We start from the raw sequence: 25,406 nt of genomic DNA on the forward strand, positions 1-25,406 counted from the left end.
AACTGATGCACCTCATACTTTCTCCAGAAATTTGACTTCGATACTGATTCTCGAGGAACACCACTTGATTCCTGCTCTTACGTAAATATTTTGATATGATGCTCCACAGTACACTGACAACAGTCGTGTCTGCATGTTCAGATTCAGATGAAGTAGCACATTTTGTAAGGTTGGACAGTTGAAGTATGCACCATGAACAGGAAAGTACAAGTACGTTTATATACTGTAAATATTAGTACAGTGCAACACTCAATCATCCTCACATGATCAATGATCTTATGCATTGTGCTAATTTCTGTATCATATTTTGGAAAGGAGGAAGCAATAAATTACATGGATTTTATGATGTCATGAAGTGTAAGGCACAAGATGGGAAAACCTGCCTACTGGGCAAACGATCACAGATGTAACCAGTTAATAAAAAGAAGTTAACAAATTGCAATTCCTTTTTTCATTATCCTCTTCTTACTACACTATGTAGGGACATCCATACAACAAAAACAGGAAATGCAAAATAACAGACTATAATGTTAATTTTTCATGTTTTTGAAAAGTGTGCATTTTGGTACCATATAAATGTCACAAAATGATGCAAAATGAGAAATAAATATTTAAACACGAAATGTAGGGTTTATCTACTGATGCGACACCTTCTGAGATCTGGATTATCCTGTGAGTTATGCAATACACAGGAAATTGATTAATTCTGTTGTAAATATTTGAGAAGCAAAAATGGACTCCATTACACAGGAATAAACGTAATACTTTGATAACTATATAAATGTGCTATTAGAAGTGAAATATTAATTTTGTGTAATAAGTATTGTTTTTACATCAAATTTAGGTTCTTATTCACCATTTTAACACAATATGCAATTTCTTATACCACTTTTGATACCGAAATATGTAGAGTTCTTCTACTGAAATCTTGATCTTTTATTCTCCATAAATACGTGGCTCTAAATATGTGTGATAAGAAGGTTCTGAGAAGGAAGAAAAAAGCATTTAACACAGGACAAAAGCAGAATTGTAAAAGTAAAACTTAGGTTATTTGTTTAAACGGTTACCGTATTGAAACTAACCTAACTTGAACTGCTTTCAAGTAGCACAACTGTCATGATGTCAGGTCACCACCAAAATTTTGGAACTCCAACCAGGATTGAACCTGGGGCCGCTTGCACCAAAGGCAAGGGCACTAACCATTCAGCTACATGGAAACTCCACATATCTAATAAATTAATTTAAAAAATTTATATTGCTCCATTCCTGTATGGGTAAACTAAATTGCCCTTATATAAAAGGTGAAACTGCGAACATACCTTTGTAACATCACTGTTCGTAATGGGTGGGAAGGAGATCACCTTGCCCTGGCTATCCAGGAGACAAGGATAAACAGGCTTCCCCTCCAACAAGTACAGGAATCTGTAAGAAGGAATGGGTTCATAAGAAAACAACTAAAATGTAACATTAAATGCACTCATAATAACCATGGTATTCATAATAATATATATCTAAAATATAAATAAGTGAATAAAAAATCCGAAAACTCAAGAGTCCCTACACCAATGCCATATTTCGCCATAAAATCGTCACACCTTGTTTTATCAGTCCAAAAAATTGGTTTATAATCTTTCATCACGTGATCGTTGCATCGGCCCATCAAATAACAAAATCAATGATAGCAGTGTAGAATCTTCAGACTCAGAACCCTAAATTTTGTAAGCCCGTACTGTGCAACACTGTAGTAAATTTTTTTAAGAGGAATATTGCCACTAAAATGCAGGAGCGTTTCCTCCATGTTAGGAGTGAGGAACTTCCTACAGTTCACTTATACTTATTTCCAGGTCTGTACTTTTCAAGAGTTTAGTTTCCTCAATCAGTGATGCCAACCCTGGCATAATGGTTCTAAATCTAGCATAATTTGAACTTGCATTGTATTGAATTGTTGTTGTAAGTCCACTTTATGAACAAATAGCCTAATTGGGACTGGACCTACAGTTTAAAGTTGAATCCGAACCACTGTGCATGTGCCTCCACCAGGTATTGAACCCGGGAACCCTTGATTACAAGGTGACGATGCATAATTTGAACTTCGTTGGCACTAGCACTCTGATTGGCATAATGATAAAATCTGTCATAATGGTAAATTTTCTAGGAAATAAATATTTTTAAAAATATCTCTACGACTTATTTGTACTTCCCAGCGGACTTCCGATACACACTGGGCCTATAACCAACATTTTTCAAAGGCCTGAAAAAATCAGCACAACATAAAATTATTACAATTAATAAACAAACAATTTGCATATTTTGTATTATTACCTAAGAGCAATAAGCAGAACATGTCAAAGGTTAAAACCAATAATTAAAGGAGGATAATAAGTGTGTCTAAATCGATGTTCCTTTTCATTCCTGATGTGCCACCGTGTGACTTACATTATGAAAACTTGGTGTGTTCAACATCGAACTATTAATCATATCCAATTGTATCTCTATAATAATTATTTTTGTTTACTTTTCATTGAATTTAACTATAATGTTTCATATATTTTCGCTTCATACCTTCACGTTATAATTAAACGAATAGTGAATATTAACAATTCTTGACTGAAATATTTGAACACGAATTTTAAGTAGAAGGATTGCTCAAATGAAAGTGAGAGGCTTGGTTTTTCTGTAATGATTTATTGGTTGGAATATATGAACATACAGGAAGTAAAAGTGATCCATGCATGACATCCTCTACACTGTTCAAGCGAGTGTCCTAGCACGTCACAAGGATATGGATACCCTGACGAAGAAAGTCTGTGGTTGATTGCAGTACGTGGTTAAGTTGACAGTCCCACCTGCGTCCAGCCAATCCAAAAGCAATGGGCCTTTCATTGAAGAAAATTTCGGCTCCACTAACACCTTCTGCCTTCAAAAATTGAATATCTGCTCGCTGGGACCATTTGGACGAATCCATGTTGTAAACACGCTTCTGCACATGTAAACAACACACTGCGCTATCAGACCATACCAGTCTGCTTTCTTACATACAACGCCAGCTACCAGAGCAAACACAAAGCTATGCATAGTTAAGCTATGATACTATGACAAAAGTCTGTTTCATTTGGGCAAACCTTATAGTTTAGAACATGATTTCATTACGTATGAATATATTTAAGCATGTGAAAACAATCCAGGAAGTCAGGAAAAATCAGATTAGTTGCTTAGTAGGAAGCACCAGCATTCCTATAACCTTGTAATAAACTGCCGCACACAAATATTTATTCTTATCTGATGCAGGGTCCCTGAAGTGTAGTGCCTCATGCAAGTGCCCAAGTTGCACACGTACAAATGACCTAAATTCATAAAAACTTTTTGAGTTGCTTTACATGAAGCCACAAACCGCAAGGTTTTATGTCAAATAGTTTCCTCCCAATTGGAATTTGAAATCAGGGAGGTTTCATGTGGACACCCTGTAGTTCTCCAATTGTCCTCACAATGCTGGGTCAATACTTGGGAGCTCCTCTGGAGATTGAACCAACCATAGATAAGAGAGCTACCCAGTAAGGCTCTATAATTGCCCTTTTATATTACTAAGTCATCCTTTTACATTTCTTCCCAGTGCTAACAACAAAGCAATAAGATCTCAAAAAATTTGCTGTCAACACCACCTCATTTCAAAATGCACAAAATCTTATTCTCAATGTTCTCTTACATCATGCATTTCACAATCAAAAAATCACAATTCCTATCACACTTACACACAAAAATCTTCATTCAAAATCACTCCATTCGAAATTTTGTGTTTGGTCTCCACATTGTTGATACTAGAATGTTACAATGCTTGAGCTTTAGTTTTAAGTCCACTTTTGCACAGGTAATCTAATCTGGACTGGACCTACAGTTTACATTTGGATCCGAACCACCATGCCATCGGGGAAGGCTGAGGTTATGATGCATTTTGAAGAATAAAAAAGTTCAATTTGTTTAACCTTTTCAGTTTGCAAGTCAGACTGCATCAAACTTCCATGACACTCAGCACTGTCTATCAATACATAGTGCAACTAGATTCATGTTTGACAGCACTAAGTACTAGCTGCATTAATATGTAATTTTTCTGTCAGTTTTTTTTATGTGGTTTGATCTTTCAGGGTGGCTACAAACAAGCAGAAACAAAATTCCCTGAGTTTTCCAGGACAAAATTTACATTTTCCCCTGACAATTACAAACTAAACTAAATCGATGCTTTTGCAAATAGAAATAATAAACTCACACAGATCCACATATGGTTTTGTTAAGTACCAATATTATCTTCTATGAAATTGACTTAATTTCTCTATTCTCTATGATTTGAATTCAAACTGCAAAATAGTGAATTTGGAAAATTATTACAATTCACAAGCTAGGGAAGGATTACGGAATTTTGTCATACGCAGTAAGTTTAAAATAAAATACTTGATTATTTTTAAAGTTACGACTAAATGAGATAAGAGTGAAGAGTGATTGATTAAGAAATAAAATTTGTAATTTATCAGTCTCCTTATACATTCTCGGGATTATATGTTGATATTTCCACTGAGGTTTGGAACCCTCTGCTTGCAAGAACCATGAATGCGGACTCATTTTTCAATGCATAAAGATACTTCTCTCTTCTCTGTAAAGCAAACAACTTAACTCTTGCATATAAGTGAAACAATTGAATCGAACAAAATAAACTGTCATATTTCCTTACATTATCAATGGGATTTCTGTTTCAGTACAGTATATCCAAGTGAAGTACTGTGAAACTGACAACATGCAGTTATACCATTAATGATGACGAAAAAGGTATGTAGGTATTAGAGATTGAACGCAAGGAATTTATAGAATTGCATTGTATAGGTACATGATTTAGCTAACCACACATTAAAACAGGAACACTCCAATAATAAAAGCTTCTGAAAGTTCATATACAAGGGGCATCCTGAAAAAAGCTCCAATGGTGCCTATACGTAGCACTAGTGGTCGGAGAGCGACACACACACATGCAGGCAGGAAGAAGTGGCATGTAGCTGTAATCTGGCACAGTTGAAATGCAGCCGTTTTAGGACAGTTCTAGATTAAAGATTGCTGCTCTCATACAGTCTCCCACCGACTGTGATGTAGCCAACATTGCACGCTCAGAATTTGGCACAGAGCCACCAGCAATCGTGTGCGGTGTGCAGACTGGACGTCGTGAGTGATAGTAAGGTCAAACGATGGTGCAGACAATTAAATGGAAGGCCAATCAAATGTGCACAACCCCATACAGCTGAGTACACATGGACCCTTTGCATTGCTTCAGGTGAGAGATCTTGGACCACTCCCTGTACAGCCCTGGCCTTGAATGTACAGACTTTCATCTCTTTGTTTAACTGAAGAGGTTTCTGGCAGGGCAAGGATTTGACAGCTACACTGCGGTAGAGATAGTTCCAGTCTTTGCTGTCAGACACATATAACATGGGCATACAAAATTTAGTGCCATGCAATGACAAATGCCAGAACAACGGTGGTGATTATGCCGAAAATTAGGTTAGGACTCACTGTTACTAATGCAATAAATTACAACTGATATTCTTGTTATATTTATGCCTAATCGGTAGGGACCTTGATATTTTGTTATTTTTTTTAAATTGGTGTATTTTCTTATTTTTACTATACGGTGTTATTTTTCCCAAAATTAACATTTTCATTTTAGCGCATTTTCTAGCAAATATCTGAAATTATATCTTCTTGGTGTTTTTAAACTACTGTTTCAAATTGTACGTCACATGGCTTACGCCTCTTCGTGAGAGTTTGATATCTTGAAAGTTATTTTGGGAAAGTTATTTTCCATACCCCTTTTTTAATTTTAAGGTAAGGATTTTAGATAATGGAATTTTCCCCGTATATACTGAAGGGTACATAATGACCATAAGTGACAACGCACCCAAAAAATTAAAATCAATCAATCTCACGTGACAGATACCGATATATTATGGCACCAAAAATTGGCATTATCTTTTTTTTGACTTGTTAGTGTTACATTTCCCAAAATTCGCGTTTTTGTTTTAGAAGATTTATCTGCCAAATATACTGAAACGTAATACTCCATTGTGCTTTTAAACTATTATTTTAAATTGTAGGTCACATGGTCTACGTATTTTCGTGACAGTTTGATATGTTGGAACAGATTTTTCAGGAAGTAAAAGTAAAGTGCTCCCCTGCACTTTTCCATGAAGGTGTATAGTAGGGGTGTGGAGTTAGGGCTGATCACGGCTGAAGGTAGGGGTGATGTGATCAGCACCATGCTCCTGGCTACCTTTATCCCTCAAAGTTTCCTCAAGGTACCAGCTTCATATGATGCTGGGTGGGCGCCGGAGCAGTTTGAATATGTGGAAAACATCCCGGTTCTCCACCGCAGGGGATCGACCCCGGGTCTCTCGCCTAGTAGTCAGACATCCTAACGACTGAGCTCCATTATTACTCGCTCGACAAATTCCGATGGCACGTACTTAGCTTGGTAATTCAAAACATATCTCCTGTGACAAATACGAAGATGTGGCTCGCATGTGACGGTAGATAGGCACTCAATCTCCTGTTAGAACCCCACCACTTTGCTCTGTGATGCAAATGGTTTTGATAGAAGTTGAAAAAATCATGGGAAATACATGATTTAATGTGGCAGTCTGAATTATTCCATGTACGTGTAACTCGTGAGTAAAATGTTGGAAAACATGCATGTTATATGTACACAAACATGGCCTAGAAACGACAAGAATGTTGGATTTCATGGAATTTTTCGTTATTTTAGGACATTTCTTTTCAAAAAATCTCTAAAAATGACAACAATTCGCATTTTATGTAAAATTTGCATTATTTCGATATTTCGAACGGGCGAAAAATGTGTCTGCACATTCATAAACATAACTTTGCAGCAATTACCATTTTTCACGGTTTTCGCATTTGCAAAAAATCAATGTCCCTACTAATTGGAAATTACTTTCTGGCCACCCATCATATAAATCAGTAGATGGAAAGTGAAAATTTAGCAGGGCTGGCAGAGAAAAGTCAATTCTTGAAGAAAGTGATTTGCTTCTATGATTGAATGATTCGAGTAAATATGTTATTAAAATATTTATGTATTTATTATTAGTATTTTATTTCATAATATTGGATATTAACCTTATTCAGTGAGAGATTAATGACCATCTCCCACGAGTTTAAACAGACAGGACAGAGTGGCCTTAATTTCATTGCAATACTAGTGTTGCAGTAAATTTGAGGTTGGGAGCATGCACTTGCCAATTTTTATAACATTGACCAATGCAGATTTAAGTTTTACTTTTTCGTGATAGTATTCAACATATATCCCATTTGGTTGGATTATTCTTGATATCTAAGAATAGTGCAATGTCATTGTAAACGTATGCATGCTCTGACGTTTTAGCTGCAAAACAAAAATTATCCGAAGTAGATTGCTCCCATACTGCCAGAGTTATAACAATTTTCCTCCAAAAATGAAAATTACCTATTTTTCGTAAAAAATAAATAAAAAAAATCATGTTTTGGCTCATTATTAAACTTGTATGGCACCCAAGAACATGAAACATGTTACGTTCTCTTGAGAAAAGCCATTCTTTGAAAAGAATACTAAAGTTCGCGCACTCTCCACAAAATAGTGGGGGAAGAAGGGAAGGGGCAAACTCCAGACTTGTATGTTTTTTCCATTGAAATTCAAAGGGTTGTGCCCCCAAGCCCACTTCCTCGGTCCGGCATTCTGAATTGTACACGGTTACATGCTCTGATGTTTTAGCTGCAAAACAAAACTTATCCGAAGTAGATTGTTCCCATAGTACATAGTGCCCAAGTTATAACAATTTTCCTCCAAAAATGCAAATTACCTATTTTTCGTAAAAAAATAATAATCACATTTTGGCTTATTATTCAACTTGTATGGCACCCAAGAACATGAAACATGTTTCATTCTCTGGAGAAATATCCATTCTTGGAAAAGAATACTAAAGTTCGCAGCTTCTCCCAAAAATAGTAGGAGAATAGGGGGCAAATTCCAGATTTTTGTTTTTTCCATTGAAATTTGGTGGTTGCACTCCCCAAACCCCTCTTCCTCGGTTCGGCGTTCTGAATTGTACACGGTTGCATGCGCTGATGGTTTAGCTGCAAAACAAAAGTTATCCGAAGTAGATTGCTCCCATAGTGCCAGAGTTATAACAATTTTCCTCCAAAGAGTGTTCGAATTTAAAATTCCCGCCGAGAAGCCCGGGCGAGAGAAATTTCTATCTCTCTCTCTCTCCTCCTGCCATCACTGGTTTCTGGCGCCGTGGTTGTGTTGTGCATAAAAGGGGCCTAAAAGTTGAGGCTGAAACGTACGAGTGAGATTTCCTGTTCCCGTGCAGAGTTCCATAACGATATCTTTAAATAAATAAATGAAAAAAATAATTAAAAAATAGTCAATGAAGATGAAATTCCCTGACTTTTTTTGACACCCCAAATTCCCTGACTTTTCCCGGTTTTCCAGGTCTGTTGCCACCCTGTCTATTTGTTGCAACAAAAGAGGACTGTACTGTTTGTAGTAGTAGAAATATGCCTAGGCAATTTTTGTAAAACCTACTCAAAAAAATCCCACACTACATCCTGTTTCCAAAGGATGCTAAAATACAAAATATATTGAAGGTGAAGTGTATTGTTACTTATTCAAACTCTACACTTACTAATAATTTTAAGTTAAGACCTTCAAATTATAACACTGATTGATGATCAATTAAAACTTACAAAATGCAGAAATAATTCTTGAGCTGAGGGGTTATTTTATATTAAGGTATTTTCATTCTGAGTGAAAAAGGTTAAATAACAAATTTTCTTTCTGAATAAAGCTGTCTGTGACAATTAATATTCTTGGTGACTGCATGCGGTTCCAGTATTACATACGCAAAGTTTGGTGTTTCCGCGTTGATAATATGGATGATTTCCAATTAACAGTGGCGCACTACCATCTCCATCTCAGATGCTGCACTGGAAATCATCCAAATTCGCAATGTAGAAATAGCAAATTTCACATACGTAATAATTATGGCTCCATCCGATACCAAAGATTTTCAGTGACTAGAAGAGTGGCGGGTAAGAGCAACAGCTCGTCTCCAACATTTGTCCTTTTTAAAAGTTCGTTCATCCTTCCTTGTGACATTGGGAGACCGGCACAAGAAGTTCCATAGATTTTCCTAGAAACACTGAATAAAACCCCACCCTCCTGGGAAGCATATGGCAAGATCAAAGGCGTGGGTAAGTGAAAGCTGAACCCATACATGACCATGAAGGCAAGTAACTTCTCAGTTAATGATGTGGAAATAAAATAAACCATTCACTGCTAATTCTTGCTTGAAAGCTCGTGGGGGTAAGATAGGTGGATGTTCTTAAACCACACACCGTGCTAATGAGGGATGAAAGTCACTGTGTACTTAGCTTTGTTTTATCTACATTCAAGCTGGAAGTGGATTCAGCAATTCTTCTTGTGTGTCAGCTGGTATCGGCCAATGAAGGTTATTTATTTCCGCCGAGATTAGATTAGGATCACACGGCTTCCAATGACAATACTAACAAAGATTGAGTTTGAGTTTTTGTTTCGAGTCCACTTTATGCACAGATAGGACTGGGCCTACAGTTTAAATTGGAATCTCAACCACTATGTGCCTCCACCAGGTATCAAACCCAGGACCCCTTGATTACAAGGTGATGATGTTACCACTATGCCATCGCAGAGGCCCCTCTAAAGATTTATGTACAACACTACTTATAATAATGAACATAAAATATTAATCAAGACTTTACTTTTCATCAACTGGATGCATCATTTTTTTGTTATTTAATGAATATTCAATCTTTTACTTTTTTGACATTAATCTCCTTGCCAGGACAGCTATTTTCCACAAATTTTAGTGGTCTTAAATACATGTAAGGTAGATAATGAATTCATGATATTATATCTCATTCTTAAGCATAATTTTATTCTCAATCTTTGAACGCCGATGATATTGTCATAATTATGCAAGAAAATCCTAAAATTCCACCTAATTTTGAAAAAACGCAAATATCAATAGCCATGTTATTTAATACAGTAAACGTTGACCCTAGATCATCCACCCTGGGAATCGAACCCAGGTCTTATATGTGCAGTCAAGACACCCTACCAACTAGGCCACCGCAGCTCAAAGTATTATAATGCTACATTAGAATAATTTGGTAGTTATTTAAGGTCATTAAATGAATGTGATGTGATGAGTTAGTATGACTTGGTAACTAGCCTTTATTATTTTAAAATCGAATTTTCCAAGTATCGATATTGGTGGGTATCGGTTAGAGTATCAGCATCAGTATTGGTATCGACTCAGGCCTAGTTATAATGAATATTTTGAAGCAATACACATTGAAATAACTTAACAATTGAAGAATATGTATAAAAACATAAAAAGTGCAGTGTAAGGCTCAAAGGCATTACGCAGCAATGTAAAATCCAGAACAAAACACCTGTACCTGTGAATTCCTGAGTATGTGTTCCTCTTCTTCTCCTTGCGAAGTGTCTCTGCTTCCTTTTGCAGCTGCGTGAAGAGCTCAGCTCCCGAGAAATCCTTGTCCCTCATTAAGGGCTTGAGAACTATCTCTGCTGGGGGTTTTGCGGAATACATTAAGTTTCCAGGAGGAATCTTGGCCAGGTCGTGGGTAGCAATTGTTGCAACATTTCTCTTGTCACACACTGTGTCATGGAGTTTTGTCTGGAAAGAAGGAAAATAAGTTTTCCAAGCTATTTCAACCTGTCTCCCTTGAAGAAAAATAATGACAATTCATAAAACCATTAGAGGGTCAAACTACATAAACTGGCCACTTATAAGGGGCAGTCAGTGGAAAACGGTCACCTTGTATATCTCGATGTGTAGATGCCATGGAGACAAAACTCCTGCCGCTGGAAGCTTTCTTGAGTGAAGCAGTGTGAGTGCGAGCCATGTGAAGTGCAGACGTGCAGGGACTTGTCGTCTGGCATATCATGGGGGCCAATAAGGAAGAACAGCGAGCAATTTGTGCGTTTCCTGGTGGTGGAAGGTGCTACTACGTGAGACATTCACCGTTGAATGACAGCAGTGTACAGTTGGGAGCTGAGAAGACTGCGAGGCTGAGGAATGCGAAACTGACCTGTCTGTTGTCGCCGTGTGCAGCCAGCTCGTCTTCCTTTCAGGGTGGCAGCGGCATAAATAAAAAAGGCATGGTACGAAAACGCATTGCAAATGAATGGAACATATTACATAGTAACAAGTGAAAGCAATACTAATAATGAAGTAAAATTTCACAAATCAAAGCAATCTGCTTCCAACGTGACTAAGAAAGTAAGGGTGTGTGCGAGCTTTTTGTGTATTTCCTAGCGTCTTGTTAATGCTTCTTTCCTGGACATGGATCAATTAATTTTAACTTATGCAGGGTAGTACATTTTCTCTCTCGTTTGTATTTACATTTTGGTACGTAGCATTGCTTTTCTGCAACTTTCGGATTATGGAACATGAAGTTGTATTGTCTCGGCCCCAGTGATTTATCCACCAACTACGCCCTAACACCCCACACAATTTTTATAAAACGACAAATTTATGGCCATTTTGGCTGTAAGTATACCTTTTCACACCCATAAACACAAACTTACACACCTCATATAAAAAATTCTGAATAAACCTTTGCTCAACCCCCGAGCCAGCTTTCCCGCTTTTCGTTGCATGTTAATTCCATTGATAGTTAACCTTCAGCGACCCAGTTTACTATCTGCTCTATACATACACATTTACTTATACACACACGCCAGAACATTCATTCGATTTTTAAAACAAATTTATTTCCGAAAACGCGGAAGACGTGTGAATTCCTATGTCGTTGCTGGTCTTTGAGATGTCCCGAGGCTGACGTCATCCGTGGAGTTCACGAATGGTTCCGAACTTTTCCAAACGCCACACTGCACCTCACACTGTAGTCTGGATTCCATTATCAGATTCTCACCCTTTCCTACAGGGACTTCTGCATGTCTGGCAACACTGAAAAATTGAACACCACGTCGAAGCTACCCTCCCCACAGTTCCTCCCCGTTCACCCCGAACCTCACCCCGCACTCGCAGTCTTCTCAGCTCCCAACTGTATGGGGAACATTGTTTACCTCTGTTGCGGATGAAGGAGTGGTCGGTGGTTTCATGAAGGAAGAACGTCACTGCAGGATGACCCATAACCTGGAACATCTGTCAATGTCACAAATGATGACCTCATTCAACGTGTGAATGACATCTTTGAACATGATCGACTGTGTATAGTGGAGGATGTTGCACAGACCACAGGGACAAGTCATGGCCTCCATGATATGTCGGACGGCAAGTCCCTGCATGTCAACACTTCACACAAGCCTGTGATGTGACCGCCATCTGCCAGGAGACAACGGAACCCTCTTCCATTAGAAGGAGTTTCGTGGAGCCGTGGCACCTGCACGTCGATATATACGAGGTGGCCTCTTTTTCACTGACTGACATCCAATGACAGATTTTTACAGCCTCTAGAGGCCATCCAGACAAACAGCTTCTCTTGGTAATGTTTTGCTCTAGCCTCATTTTGGTTACAAGCCTTTCTATTTTGTACGTATGGAACTATGCGACACATGGTTGCTACTCTCATTAATTTTTTCCATGGGATAACATACTGAAAGGAGGCAAACTGAGGATGAATTTGCTGGGAATAACCCTTCTTCCTTCAATCATGCATGCATGATTATGTAAAGTGTGTCCAGCTTAAAAGTATAAGAAAAGAAAAAAAATAACTTTTAAGTCTCTTAAGATATTTCCGTACAGTTTTCTTCTACCTATAGTTAGGGACTTCATGTTATTTAATTTCGGGATTATTTCTTACTGCAATTCGGAGTTATTTTTCCCAGTTAAAGCAAATTTCGGGTGTTATTTTTGCGTGCGTTATTACTGTTTCTTCTATGCATAAGATTTTCATGTTGCTTTAGTTATGGAAAATGAAAGCAAATTTCAGTTATAACCACTTGCCTGACACATAATTTTTACAAAAATGGTCCATATTTTACACATTTTTTTTATTGTGTTTGTAATGTACCGATATCGGTAATTAAGGAACAGTAAAGAAATTCTATTTTTGGGGTCAAATAAGGTCACAAAACTATTCAAAAAACTGCCATAATTATTAACCCGAGTTAACTTGTACATATATGTAAAGTATTACAGATGTTTGAAAATAACATATAAACTGTCAAAAATAAAATGTCTTCACATTTTAATGCTCTCCAAGTTTACAGACTATCACACATACTGTCTTACATTAAATGTTACCCACAGTGTGATAAACCCGAAAGCATGGGCTAACACGGAGTGCAACATTGCAATCTGGGCAATAGTATCTTAACTCGTGACGAATCTTCTTTCCTCTCGCATCACTGGAAAGGCAACAACTACGTAGTGTCATGGGAATCCGGTAGATGGCAAAAGTACTTCGACAAGTTATCCACACCTTCCACCTAGTGGCCAAAACTGGAATTAACACCTATTAAAGCTCAAATGAGACTGTCCGGGTAGGCAGAAAAGTGCACTGCAATTGTACGATTTTAACAAGATAACTCGGGTAAATAATATTTAGGGCCGGTTTTTCAATGTCCAGTTAAGGTTCATGTTAGCACGTAACTGGAAGTTAGTGAAAATTTCGGTTTTTCAATGTACAGTTAGCTCGTAACTGGAACTCTGGTGGTGATTATCTTTACTGGTGCTTCTTCTTGCAGTTACCAGCCTAACTGGAAGTTACGAAGCAACATGGATGCCTTGTGCAGCTTTCGAAGTTTCACACTCGCAACTTCAATGTCAGATTAAACAAGATATGATTCATAAAACTTTCAAATTGGTACAGAAAAAGACTTGTTTTGTTTGGCAGGGCTTACCAACGTCCATGCAAATATGGAAATTAAGCAGCGTAGTTGCTAGAATTCGCGGGCAAGGTTGAGTTAGAGAATTTGTGGCCAGGATATCTGGTCTACTAGGCGTGATAATCTCCAATCGGTAATTTGGTGTAGTTGTTAGCGGCACCAACTTTTGGAGCGTGTTGTGTTTTGTAATACGAGTTCGAGTCCTGGTCACGGGTATTTTTTTTCTTGTCAATTATTTATTACGTGTGTTGCATTCAATTCACGCCAGTGATGCAGACGGTGGGCAGTGACGTGCTTTATTAATGCAAGACTGCTGATGACTATGATGCAGTTTCTAATTAAGTGACTTTCATCCTTTTAACCACTCCGGCACTTGTTTTTGTAACCATCCTGCTTCACAAAATGATAGTAAATACTGCATTTAATTTTTTTAATTTGCTTTATTTAACATTTTCTGTCTATCTAAACCAGTGGTCTTGAATCCACGGCCTGTGGGGCACATGGCTTCAATTTAGCAGCTTGCTAAAGGCCATAATGGTCAATGTGCTTTTCAAAACAAAATAAATACAGCGGAATCACAATTTTACATTTTCTTACATTATATATTAAATCTTGATGGTCCAAACACAGCAAAATGTTAAAAAAATTTTCATTTTCCTGCATTTTAAGTATTTTGAGATTGGTCCCCTGGAAAACGTAAAATAGAGGTTCCTAAATATTATTTACCCGAGTTATCTTGTTAAAATCGTACAATTGCAGTGCACTTTTCTGCCTACCCGGACAGTCTCATTTGAGCTTTAATAGGTGTTAATTCCAGTTTTGGCCACTAGGTGGAAGGTGTGGATAACTTGTCGAAGTACTTTTGCCATCTACCGGATTCCCATGACACTACGTAGTTGTTGCCTTTCCAGTGATGCGAGAGGAAAGAAGATTCGTCACGAGTTAAGATACTATTGCCCAGATTGCAATGTTGCACTCCGTGTTAGCCCATGCTTTCGGGTTTAGTGGTACATCACTGTTTCGTTATGCTTGCAGGCCAACAAAACTCTGGCAAATGTACCTATAGTCAGTATAATCCTATAATCCTCTATGGGGCTGTGTGCTGTTCTATATTTTGTTCTTGTATTTGCTGAGTGCCTACATTTAAGTTCTCAGAGAAAAAGTTTTGATTTCAGTTACGTTAAGGGGGTGCAAAAAACCCGTGTTGACACACCCCAAAATTTCATTTCAATGAATCAATCAAACCTTTATTATGGATGTGTTGTCAATTTGTCCACCTGTTATTCTCGGCTTTGTATTCTCAACACCTTTCATCTGGCTGGTATTTGTTTGTGTTCCCGTGCATTTTGTGCTAGTCCAGTTGTGTGTATGTGGAAGCATTATAGCTATCATTATATGAAGATAGCAACTCATTCTTTACTCATCTATGAGAGAAGACTGACGATGTACTGGCTACCAGTTGCGTAGTAAGATATCGCGAGGCCTGGGCGAGATTAGAATGCGAGGCCCCCATCCATCTTTATAAATTTGAAATCTCATTGTGAATCGATACAAATTCTTCAGGGATATGTCAGCAAATTATTATATTTAAATAATAATAATAAATTACTGACCAAAATGATATTTAATAATTTCATTCACCGTAAAAATGTCTTTCTCAGTTTTTAGGGAGCTGAAATCTGAGGAAGGAAGAACTGCTGATATCATCCATGCCCTCGAGTTAAAAAAAACAAGAAAAAAAACAACAAACATTTAAATGCCTCACACCTTGCATCGTAGCAGTTGGAGGTGCTTTATTGTTAACATATTAAAATCGTGAGTGCAAGGTCAAGAGAAAGAAAAAAGGACAATACATTTGTATTTTTTATTCAATAAAAGAATAAATGGGTGAGAATGTCCAAGCAAGTTATTGTGATTTTTTGCGTAAATGTTTCACATGAGAAACACGACAATAATTTTAATTTTTTCGGGCCCCTTAGGCTTAGTACCCGCCCACTTGTATGTTACACACTTGATTTGACGTGTTCGTTCAAATTATAACGTTTCACTACAATTTAAAGTCAGATAATAACAGAAGGTTTTAATTTTAATGCCCATATTTTTCGAATCAATCTCATGGGACGCGAGCCTCCAGGCAGTTGCCCGCTTCACCCACCCCTTGCTACGCTACTGCTGGCTACATTCTCATGTCATTAGACCATTCCGTGTTCATCGCCCACGTTAGGAGGTGACGACAGTGTCTTAAAAATGTTTTTAGCTTTTTAGGAAGTGCGGGCCTCTAAAACGATGTCTGAGGAAGTTTTGTGTCTATCCTTACCTTTTTAATGTGAGGTGTACGTCCTGTGCAGGTTTCTTTACAACCTTGCACTTTGAACCCTTCACTAGGGGCTCTTTACACTCCTTTTTTAACTTTGAGGTAAGGGTTTGTTACACTACACCTACGCTTTGAAATGGTTGTATGTGACGACGCACCCAAAATTTTTAATTAATTAAATAATTCATTCATTATACTTGCTTGTTCTTGCAGTGACTAACTTCAATTCAGAACTTGAAAATATTCTTTGCATGATATATTGTTTCATAAGAAAGAGCATAATAATGATAATGAATGTGTGCTGAACAACGTAACCCCACATAAGAATGAGTAAAAGTAGGGCTGAACCGATAGCGATATCTCCACGTATATGTTGACTTTTTTTCACTGATACCTTTGTTTTTGAGTGGCTAAAAGCATGGCCAAGAGCATCAAGTCATTTGTAGTTTTCAAAGGTTGTTCACCCTTTCTTGTGACAGGTTGTATGGTCAGACAAGAAGACCCATGTGAATTTTTCGAGAAATGCTGGTTAAAGCTCCACCCTCCTGGGAAGCAGATGACAATAGTAAAGTGAAAGCTACTGTCCTTGAAGGCACGTAACGGCCGGTAAATGCTATGTAGTAATAGGAACCAATCATTGGCAATTCTTGCTCGCCAACTCGTGGGCTAAGAAAGGTGATGTTTTCAAACCAGCACTGCTATCTCGTTCTCTCAGCGCTTGCAGAGGTCTTGATATTTTAGATCACTGTGGTATTCGTCTTGTTGCATCAACGTTCAAACTTGGAGGGAGGGTTGTGGACTCAGCAATTTCTTCTTGTACTCCTTCCCTTCTGTGTAAGTTTGATTGATTAACTCATTGAGTTAATTTTACTTCCCATTTCTGCCACTTTTCATTAATCGCAAAGATGAGGATGAATGGTGATACGATGAGATGGACAAAGGGACAATCACAACATATAGGAACGACGCAATATGAGCCCATCGGAGGATTATACTGGCCTGCGAGTCCAGACGCTAGAGCCTCTCTAGTCTGCAAAATGCAGTCCATGGTGTACTACGTGGAAGGGAAGTTGACATTTCGGTGTCTTCAGAAAAAGGTCATCTCTAACATCTCACTTCTCTGTAAGTCTTTTGTGTGACTATTGGTATCGGCCAATGTTGATACCACTTGTTTTTGTTGTAAGTGACAGATAATAATGGACAGTAGGGCATACAGAGATCCAGCCAAATGAGCCTTATTGTAATAACTGTATTTGTGTATAATTTAACCACTTTTCTACTCCTTCAGCTCTTGTCGTTTACTTGAAATCGAAGAATGGACACTTACAACTACTGATTTTTCGGTTTAACTGCAACACCTTAAATAAAAAGTCTTGATACATTTTTACATCCTCTGGGTTTAGAAAGGAGTTCACATAAAAAATTACTGAATGTCAAGAGACATTTTAAAGTGTTATAATGTTATATGAGAATATTTTGAGAGTTATTTAATGTTACTAAAGGAATGTGATGTGATAGTTAGTATGACACAGTAACTAGCCTTTTGTTACTTTAAACTGCAATTGTACAAGTATGGCATCGATAGGAATTGGTCAATTGATAGGAAAAGCAACATTTTAAGCAACATCCGACAATTAAGGGTCCATGGGAGAGGCGTGGCCAAAGGCCCGATGTTCGAAATAGAGGGCTGCTGCATAGATTAATGCAAAATTGAAGAAGCTAAATTTTGATGTAACTAGTTTTTATGTACATCTACTAAGCCCTGCGCCATGGTAAGTTTGCAGCAAATTTTCACATATATAGACCCAAACATACGAGCAGAATATAGTTCTGCTGCAATACTGCCAATTTTTTCACTGTCTGTGATGTGAATAGCTCGGCAGTTGAGGCAAGACTGGCACGGGAGATGCTGAGCGCCGTTTTCGCGTGTATTAATACATAAAACCTGCTGCAAACTTAACCTGCTGCGGGGCTTAGTTAATTTTTAATTGGCGTCCAAATTCTAGTATCTATAATTTTTAATCCGACAGTAGTTTGAACTGTAGGTCAAGTCCTGATTAGCCTATCTGTGGATAAAGTCAATTATTAACACTTACCTGCAACTGTATGTATCTCTTGAAGGATGCCTCCGTGAACTTGATCTTTCTGATGATGCAGCAAGTGATGAATGAACGAACAACCTTCACATCTTCTGTTATTATTACAGCAGGAGTGGAATCCGTAACATGAAGCACCTGCAGTTTATTGCACAGTGATTCCATCTGTGAGGAAAGAAATGTTACTGAGAAAAAGAACATTAAATACAGAATATAATGCATTAATTTATAAGAAACCACATAGTGCTGGCAGCATACAATAGATTTTGTTACATGTGATGCTGAACTTCTGATTACTGGATTATAATCTCTTCATTATACTGTATTTATATGTGTAGAATGCACATGTGTATATTATGCACACCCTGGTTTATGATGGGGAAAAGTGACAAACAATTATAGCTTGTATTGGGTTGATGCATAAGTTCGTAGCGTTTGTTTCGTATGGCAACACTGCAGTGTTAGGAGTTTATCGTTTAATGTTCATCATTTGGAGTGGCATTGTTGTGCTTGTGAATATGCATTGAGTTTTACAGATTTTAAGAAAGACGGTGTTATTTAGAGGTTAAAGAACAATAAGTGTCCAGTGGGGAAAAAGAAACCTTTCCCACATATTCTTCTGTTTGAGTTTAACATAGGGGCAAAGGCAGTGAAGGCAGCTCGAAACATTTGTCCCTTGTACGGGGAGAATGTCAACAGAGATAGCAGAACAAGAAAATGGTTTTGTCATTACAAAGAGGGTATTCTTGACTTAATCATTTCTCCATGTTCAGGTAGACCATCGGGCTTTAATGAAAACAGCTTAAACCTTTTAATCCATGAGGATCCCCATCAGTCGACTCGAAAATTAGCAAATGTGATGAACTGTGACCATTCAACCATCATGCAACATTTGCATTCCATGGGTAAGGTTCAGGATACCACACACCTTAAATGAAAACAACCAAATCAGCAAGTAGGCCAGGAAGACAGCATAAAGTACTGTGACACGATAATGCACACCCACACTCTGCTAACATGACAAAAGCTGCTATCCAGGAGATTGGTTGGGCAGTTATTCCACATCCTCCTTACTCCCCTCGATCTTGCACCCTCGGATTGCTACCTTTTCAGCTCTCAATCTATCAATCTTCAAGCAAGCTCCTTTGGTGACGAAAATGCTCTTCAAATTTGGCTTGACGATGCTTTTAACCCCAACTCAGCTGATTTCTTAAGGTATTGAACTGAAAAACTTCCCTAGCGTATAACTTTTTGCTGGCTAAAGATACGTTGGAAAAACCTTCGTCACTTCATTTCTCGTGAAATTCTAGCCTGATTTGATATATCACCACCTCTTTTCCTTTGAAATTTTTGCGTTAAATTCAATATGACGGTCAACAATATGCCGAACCTGCGCTTGAAAAACACGGCTATAGATCTCCCTGTGCCTAACCTATTTCTTTCATGACCAATTATACCCAGGATAACTCCTTTATATTTTGTAGGGGGTGTTAAGGGACATTTGACTCATCATAGTTCATATAATGTGGCTTTTATCAGTCACATAGTTACACATATTATTTTGTATCTTCTGATCCCATTAGGAGTCCCAAAATGATTTTTTGATATGTTTTAGAGGAAGAATCAAACTTTTCAACAGTGTATGATACATATATTTTACATTTTTAGTTTTTGGGATATGATTTTTTAAAAAGTAGTGAAAATGGTCAGCATTCTTGGGATGGAAAGTGACTTACAGGTCAGCGCTATTAAGTGTTAATATATCAAATTGAAGTATAGTTTGTCAGAACACATTTTACATTCTTGCTTGCTCCTTTTTTCATTGTTCAAAAAACTGCTTTTAGTGCACTACTACGAAAGCATTGATTTTTGCAGAAATGAAGTAAATTTTCCTGACAGTTCCATGACTTTTGCAGACCAGTAGACACCCTGTATCATTATGGAGGTATTAAACAAATACATATCTACAATAAACATGCTCTTTAACAGGAACAGAAATTTAGAAATTAACATTATTATTTCTTGTTAAAAGTGCAAAATATTTTTTTATTATTTGTTGTTTTTAAGTCCACTTTATGCACAGTGTGGCTAATCTGGACTGGACCTACAGTTCAAAGTGGAATCCGTACCACTATGTGCCTCCACTGGGTATCAAACCTGGGACCCCTTTATTACAAGGCAAAGCCATCAGGGAGGCCCTAAAGGTGCAAAATATATAACATGGTTACTTTTTATTGAGAGGTGGTGGAAAGTTATAAATTAGGAAAGAGGAGAGGGATGGCAAAATTCCACCTCCCCTAGGTGAAAATCTTATCGTAAACATGGCTGATGCTGGCACATGAGAATCTCCTCATTCGCCACCACGAAACCTTCAAGAAATATCTTCCATGTATTTTCTTCACACACAGTGAGCATTTGACAACTGTTGTCTAGGTAATGGACTAGTGCTACCATCTTCATTCGTCGGTATGTTCAATGTAAAAGCAGTTTTCGTTATATATTCTGCCTTCATGTTCTTCTTTTACTGGAAAATATTATTTCATTACGAATAAAGCATTAAAATAATGACCAAGGCAGAGTTTATAGTATAAAAAATATTTATACACTAAAAAGGTAACGTTTTCACCCTCTAACAGGGTCTTCTTCAGAGAATATTCATGATCATTCTAGTGTGAATATTCATCTGAAGAAGACCCGGTTAGAGGGTGGAAAAGTTACCTTTTTAATGTATATATATTTTATACAATGAATTCTGCCTTGGTCAGTATTTTAATGTTTTATTACCATGGAAGCAATGCTTAACAGTGTTATTCATTATGAAGATTACATGATTACTGAGCGGTGGTAGCTCAGTCGTTAGGGCATCAGACTACCATGCGAGAGACCTGGGATTTTATCCACGTGTTCAAGCGGCTCTGGCGCCCACCCAGCATCGTATAAAGTGGGTACCTGGAGGAAACTCCGGGGGGTAAAGGTGGCCAGGGGCATGGTGCTGATCACATGACCCCCACCTTTGGCCATGATCAAGAAAGTGTGGGGCCCTTTCTCCACACCCCCTATACGCCTTAATGGCATGGTGGAAATGCAGAGGGGAACTTTTATTTTTACATGAATAAGTTAGGCAGGACTTAACTTTCTCAACATGCACTTCGGAACAAAATTTAAGTATAATTACGACTTCCAGCAACTTAAAAACAATTATACATATTTTACAACATATTAATTCAAACTCATTTTGAAACTTAAAATTGTTTCTTGTCTGTCCACAAACTTCACAAAATCATGCAGGACATGGCATTTGTACCACACAACATTAATACCAGGTATTGAGACTGATTCTTATTAAAAAAAAAAAAGTATGACAGGTGTTTTCTAAAGTCTTTGAACAAACGTGACCAGATTTTTTACGACTGGTATTATTAATTTTGTATTGAAAATCTATGACGGTTCACTGTTTAGAACACCAAACAGAATAGCATATTGCTGAATTTATAGAAAGATCATTGCACAAGCCCCAGATACTCAATCTGTTTATATCTGCTTGTAGGCAAACACAAGTCTTCAGTACTTTTTATCCTTTGGAAGAATTTTAGGTCATCTGCAAATAACAGTTCATTAGAATAATCAAGTTTTCTGGTAAGTCATTTTGTGCCTCTAGGAACGCTCAACATAATAGGAAACATTGGCCAGCTACGTTTCACAGTTTTATGGCCTTTCTTGGATGCAGAGTTGAGAAGTAGTGACGTTACAGGTGATAACAATTTAAAATCACATTGTGTTTGCCCGTGGCATCTGCAGCAAAAACGGTAGGACATGATGTGCCACTGTTCATGGATTATGAATTGATGATCATATAGCTATGGATGCCATTTTCCAAATAAAAGTGTGTGGTAAAGCTCAATGCAAAACATGTGGAGATCTAGCAATACAATTGGGGGAAAGAAAATGTCATAATCCTAATTTGAGAGCTTTAGATACAACAAATTCTCTAGGGTTACAATTTTCTCTCTCCAAAATAATAACTATGTAGGAGTGACACTGAGTGCAGAAAGGTTGTGGCCAATTTTATTTAAGGATCTATGTTTAAATTTTAAAAAAATATTTTCGTATAGGAATGCAAGTTCGACATAACACTCACTTTTGTGTGTGTGTGTGTAAAACTTTGTTATAACACTACACTTAAAGTGAAAGAAAGATTAATTTCAAAAAAGTGTTTTTGAATGGGATCGTTATTCCAAAATAGTTTCTTGCCATTGTTAACAGGACAATAATAATTTGATTCAAATTTGTTATTTAGTGTCGCTTTTCTACCACTTTTGGCTAATGAGGACGATGAGGATAAGTGATGACATGATGTTTGTTCATTTTGAGTTAGGCTAATCGGGACTAGACCTACAGTTTAAAGTGCAATCCGAACCACTGTGCCTCCACTGGGTATTGAATGATGAAATTGATGAAGGGACACTCATTGATGAAGAACACCCACGCCCAGTCTGGGATTCGAACATGTGACTCCTGGCATCGAAGCACACTGTGCTAACCACTATGCCACGGAGGTCAGCTTAAGAACAGAAATGTTGATAGTGAGCATAAGTTGCTAAATGTGTGCAAAATCGAATTGTTTTCACATAATAACATTTTACATAGTTAAAATTATGCTTTCGTAGCTGAGAAATAATCTGTAAATAAAAGCAATATAAACAAACATGCAAGAACTGGCATTCAAACAGTTGTCTTTTATGATTAACTTTGCATTATCATTGTTTATGTTATTGCAATACCCCCTTTGTACAATGAATTTTCAAATATCATGGTTCTTAAATTAATAGTGCATTTCTTGATATCACGCTCCCTTGAAAAGTATGTATTTCACACAGGAAATAGCCTCGATTCCAATATGTCTTGGGGAAAAAATGGTGGACACGTACTTCAAGAAAGGACACTTGCAAATAAAATCCCAGAGTGGTTAGCACAGTGCGCTATGATGCCAGGAGTCCTGGGTTCGAATCCCAGCCTGGGCATGGGTATTCTTTGTGTGTCCCCCTTCATCCTGATTAGCCAAAAGTGGCAGAAATGCAAAGTACAATAAATAAAACAAATCAATCAATCAAATAACATCCATATACCAGACTAGAACCTAGAACTTAGGTATCGAGATCAAAAGTCGATCACCACTCTCGGCCTCAAGCTGGGCACATGTCTGCATAAGCATGTTCGCCCTTTTCACCAAAAAACTTAATGTTGTGAAGAGTATCTTGGTTTATTATTTTTTTAACTGCGGTATTTGGTTGGCAATTCTAAATATACTTCAGTTAAAGGTGAATCCAGTGCATAATTATCTGTAGGCACTCCGAAAATATAGTGGCGGAAAAGGATTGTTTCTATTGAGCAGTTGGGCAGAAAGCCATGGTCAAATTCAGGTATAGTTTCTTTAACATGGTTATATTTAGCAAATATAAGATTTACTCAAATATTTTTGAATGGGCAGATAAAAGAACTATAGAATGATGTTTTTTTTCCTGCACTCTGAAGATTTTGCCATTGGCAGCAGTTACTTTACACCTGTCAGGAAACTGCATCAAGTACATAATTGCATTGTAGATAATAAAGATAGGGTCTTTAAAATATGTAGAAATTGTTTGAAGATGTACTAGTCCTGCCGACTTCTTTGGCTTATAATTTTTTGACACCTTCTTTAATTTAACCATTTGAACATTGATTGTAAGTAATGTACTGTGCGTGCCTGCCATGATTTCGAGGTTATACCTTCCTGTATTATTCATGTACATAGATTGAAAACATTTTGCAATTACTTCAACAATAGTAATCAAGTTTAGTATGGGTTTCATTGAAGAAACTGGATGTTGCTGTTTATTTTGCCTGTTGTGATTTCTGTACGACCAGAAAACTGATGGGTCACTTTGTATATTGCTTTCAATGTTGTATAAGTAACTAGTATGAGCAACTTATATTCATTTTTATTGCCTTTCCGAGTTCTGTAAATTTGTTGGTGTGCTGATTTGGATAACCTATATTTTGTTTCCACTTGTGATGGTATTGAGCCTTTGATTTGTATAAAATTATATTGGCAGTAAACCAGCATGGATATTTAGGTGGTGTTAGGTGTCTTAAGGGAATGCATGCATAGAAAGATTAATATACGTAAAACATACCTGTTATTTTGTTTACATATCCCAGTTAACGACCGATAGTTTGTTAAATTCAGCTTCTTTTCAATTGTAAGAGAGGTTGTTCAATGGGTGTTAACATGTGTCCTTTTTTTGGGTGTTTCTATCACGAGACATGGATGGTGTTTATCCTCAGGCACAAGGGGCTGAGTTTCTCGTGTCTACCGCATGTCAAAGACGTTCGCAAGCACAAGAGATTGTATAAGCAGCGACATACAAGAGTGCCATTATCGAGGTTGTATTTGCTGCTTGTTATGCAAGGGATATTGAAACCACCTATGGGGAGAATGTCATGTGCGGGTGTACAATGCATTTCAAGGAAACTACGAGGGGGCCATCAATAAAACCTTCTTCTACTTAAACAAAAAGTGTGGACAAGCCAAAGAGTGGCAGGCTATCAACGTCTGTCACCAACGACAAGCGGGTCAGCACAGGCAATGGTTGAGATTGTGAGATACCATCAAGTCTGTGCTTTGTGGCACGAGATTCAAGGGCCTACAGAAGGTTAAAACAGCTCTGAAATGGTGGGGCAGGGAGTGTTCTGTGGAATTTTTCCAAACTTTTTTTTGAGGCCTGGGTAAAATGCTGACGCAAATGCATTGAACGTGATGGGAACTATGTGGATGGGTAACTCTGATTAGGGGACACTACAGGTAAACTATGTTCACAAAATTTTCCACAAAAAAACTCTCTCGCCATACAACAAAATTGACAACATTGCAACAGGAATTTAGAAATTTTATATAACTTTCTGTCATACTCGAGTTTCAAGTGCGTAGTCTGATTGTAAACTGTCTTATTTTTTTTTTAAACATATCTTGCTGCTCTAAGGGTAAACAAATTATATCTCAACAGGC

At 37.5% G+C, this 25,406-nt stretch overlaps 1 protein-coding gene across 1 annotated transcript in view; it reads right to left on the bottom strand.

Annotated features, from left to right (window-relative positions):
- Positions 1 to 25,406, bottom strand: part of LOC146002534 (leucine-rich repeat-containing protein 47-like) — a 36,533-nt gene that overhangs the window by 4,058 nt on the left and 7,069 nt on the right. The window contains exons 3-5 of the mRNA XM_083140450.1: positions 18,362 to 18,526; positions 10,534 to 10,772; positions 1,320 to 1,422 (exon numbers count right to left, since the gene is read on the bottom strand). Of these exons, the coding sequence (XP_082996576.1) occupies positions 1,320 to 1,422; positions 10,534 to 10,772; positions 18,362 to 18,526 (507 nt within the window). The remainder of the gene's footprint in view (positions 1 to 1,319; positions 1,423 to 10,533; positions 10,773 to 18,361; positions 18,527 to 25,406) is intronic.

The sequence above is a fragment of the Lepisma saccharinum genome, chromosome 18 (assembly GCF_977018435.1).
Source record: "Lepisma saccharinum chromosome 18, izLepSacc3.1, whole genome shotgun sequence".
Classification (NCBI taxonomy): domain Eukaryota; kingdom Metazoa; phylum Arthropoda; class Insecta; order Zygentoma; family Lepismatidae; genus Lepisma; species Lepisma saccharinum.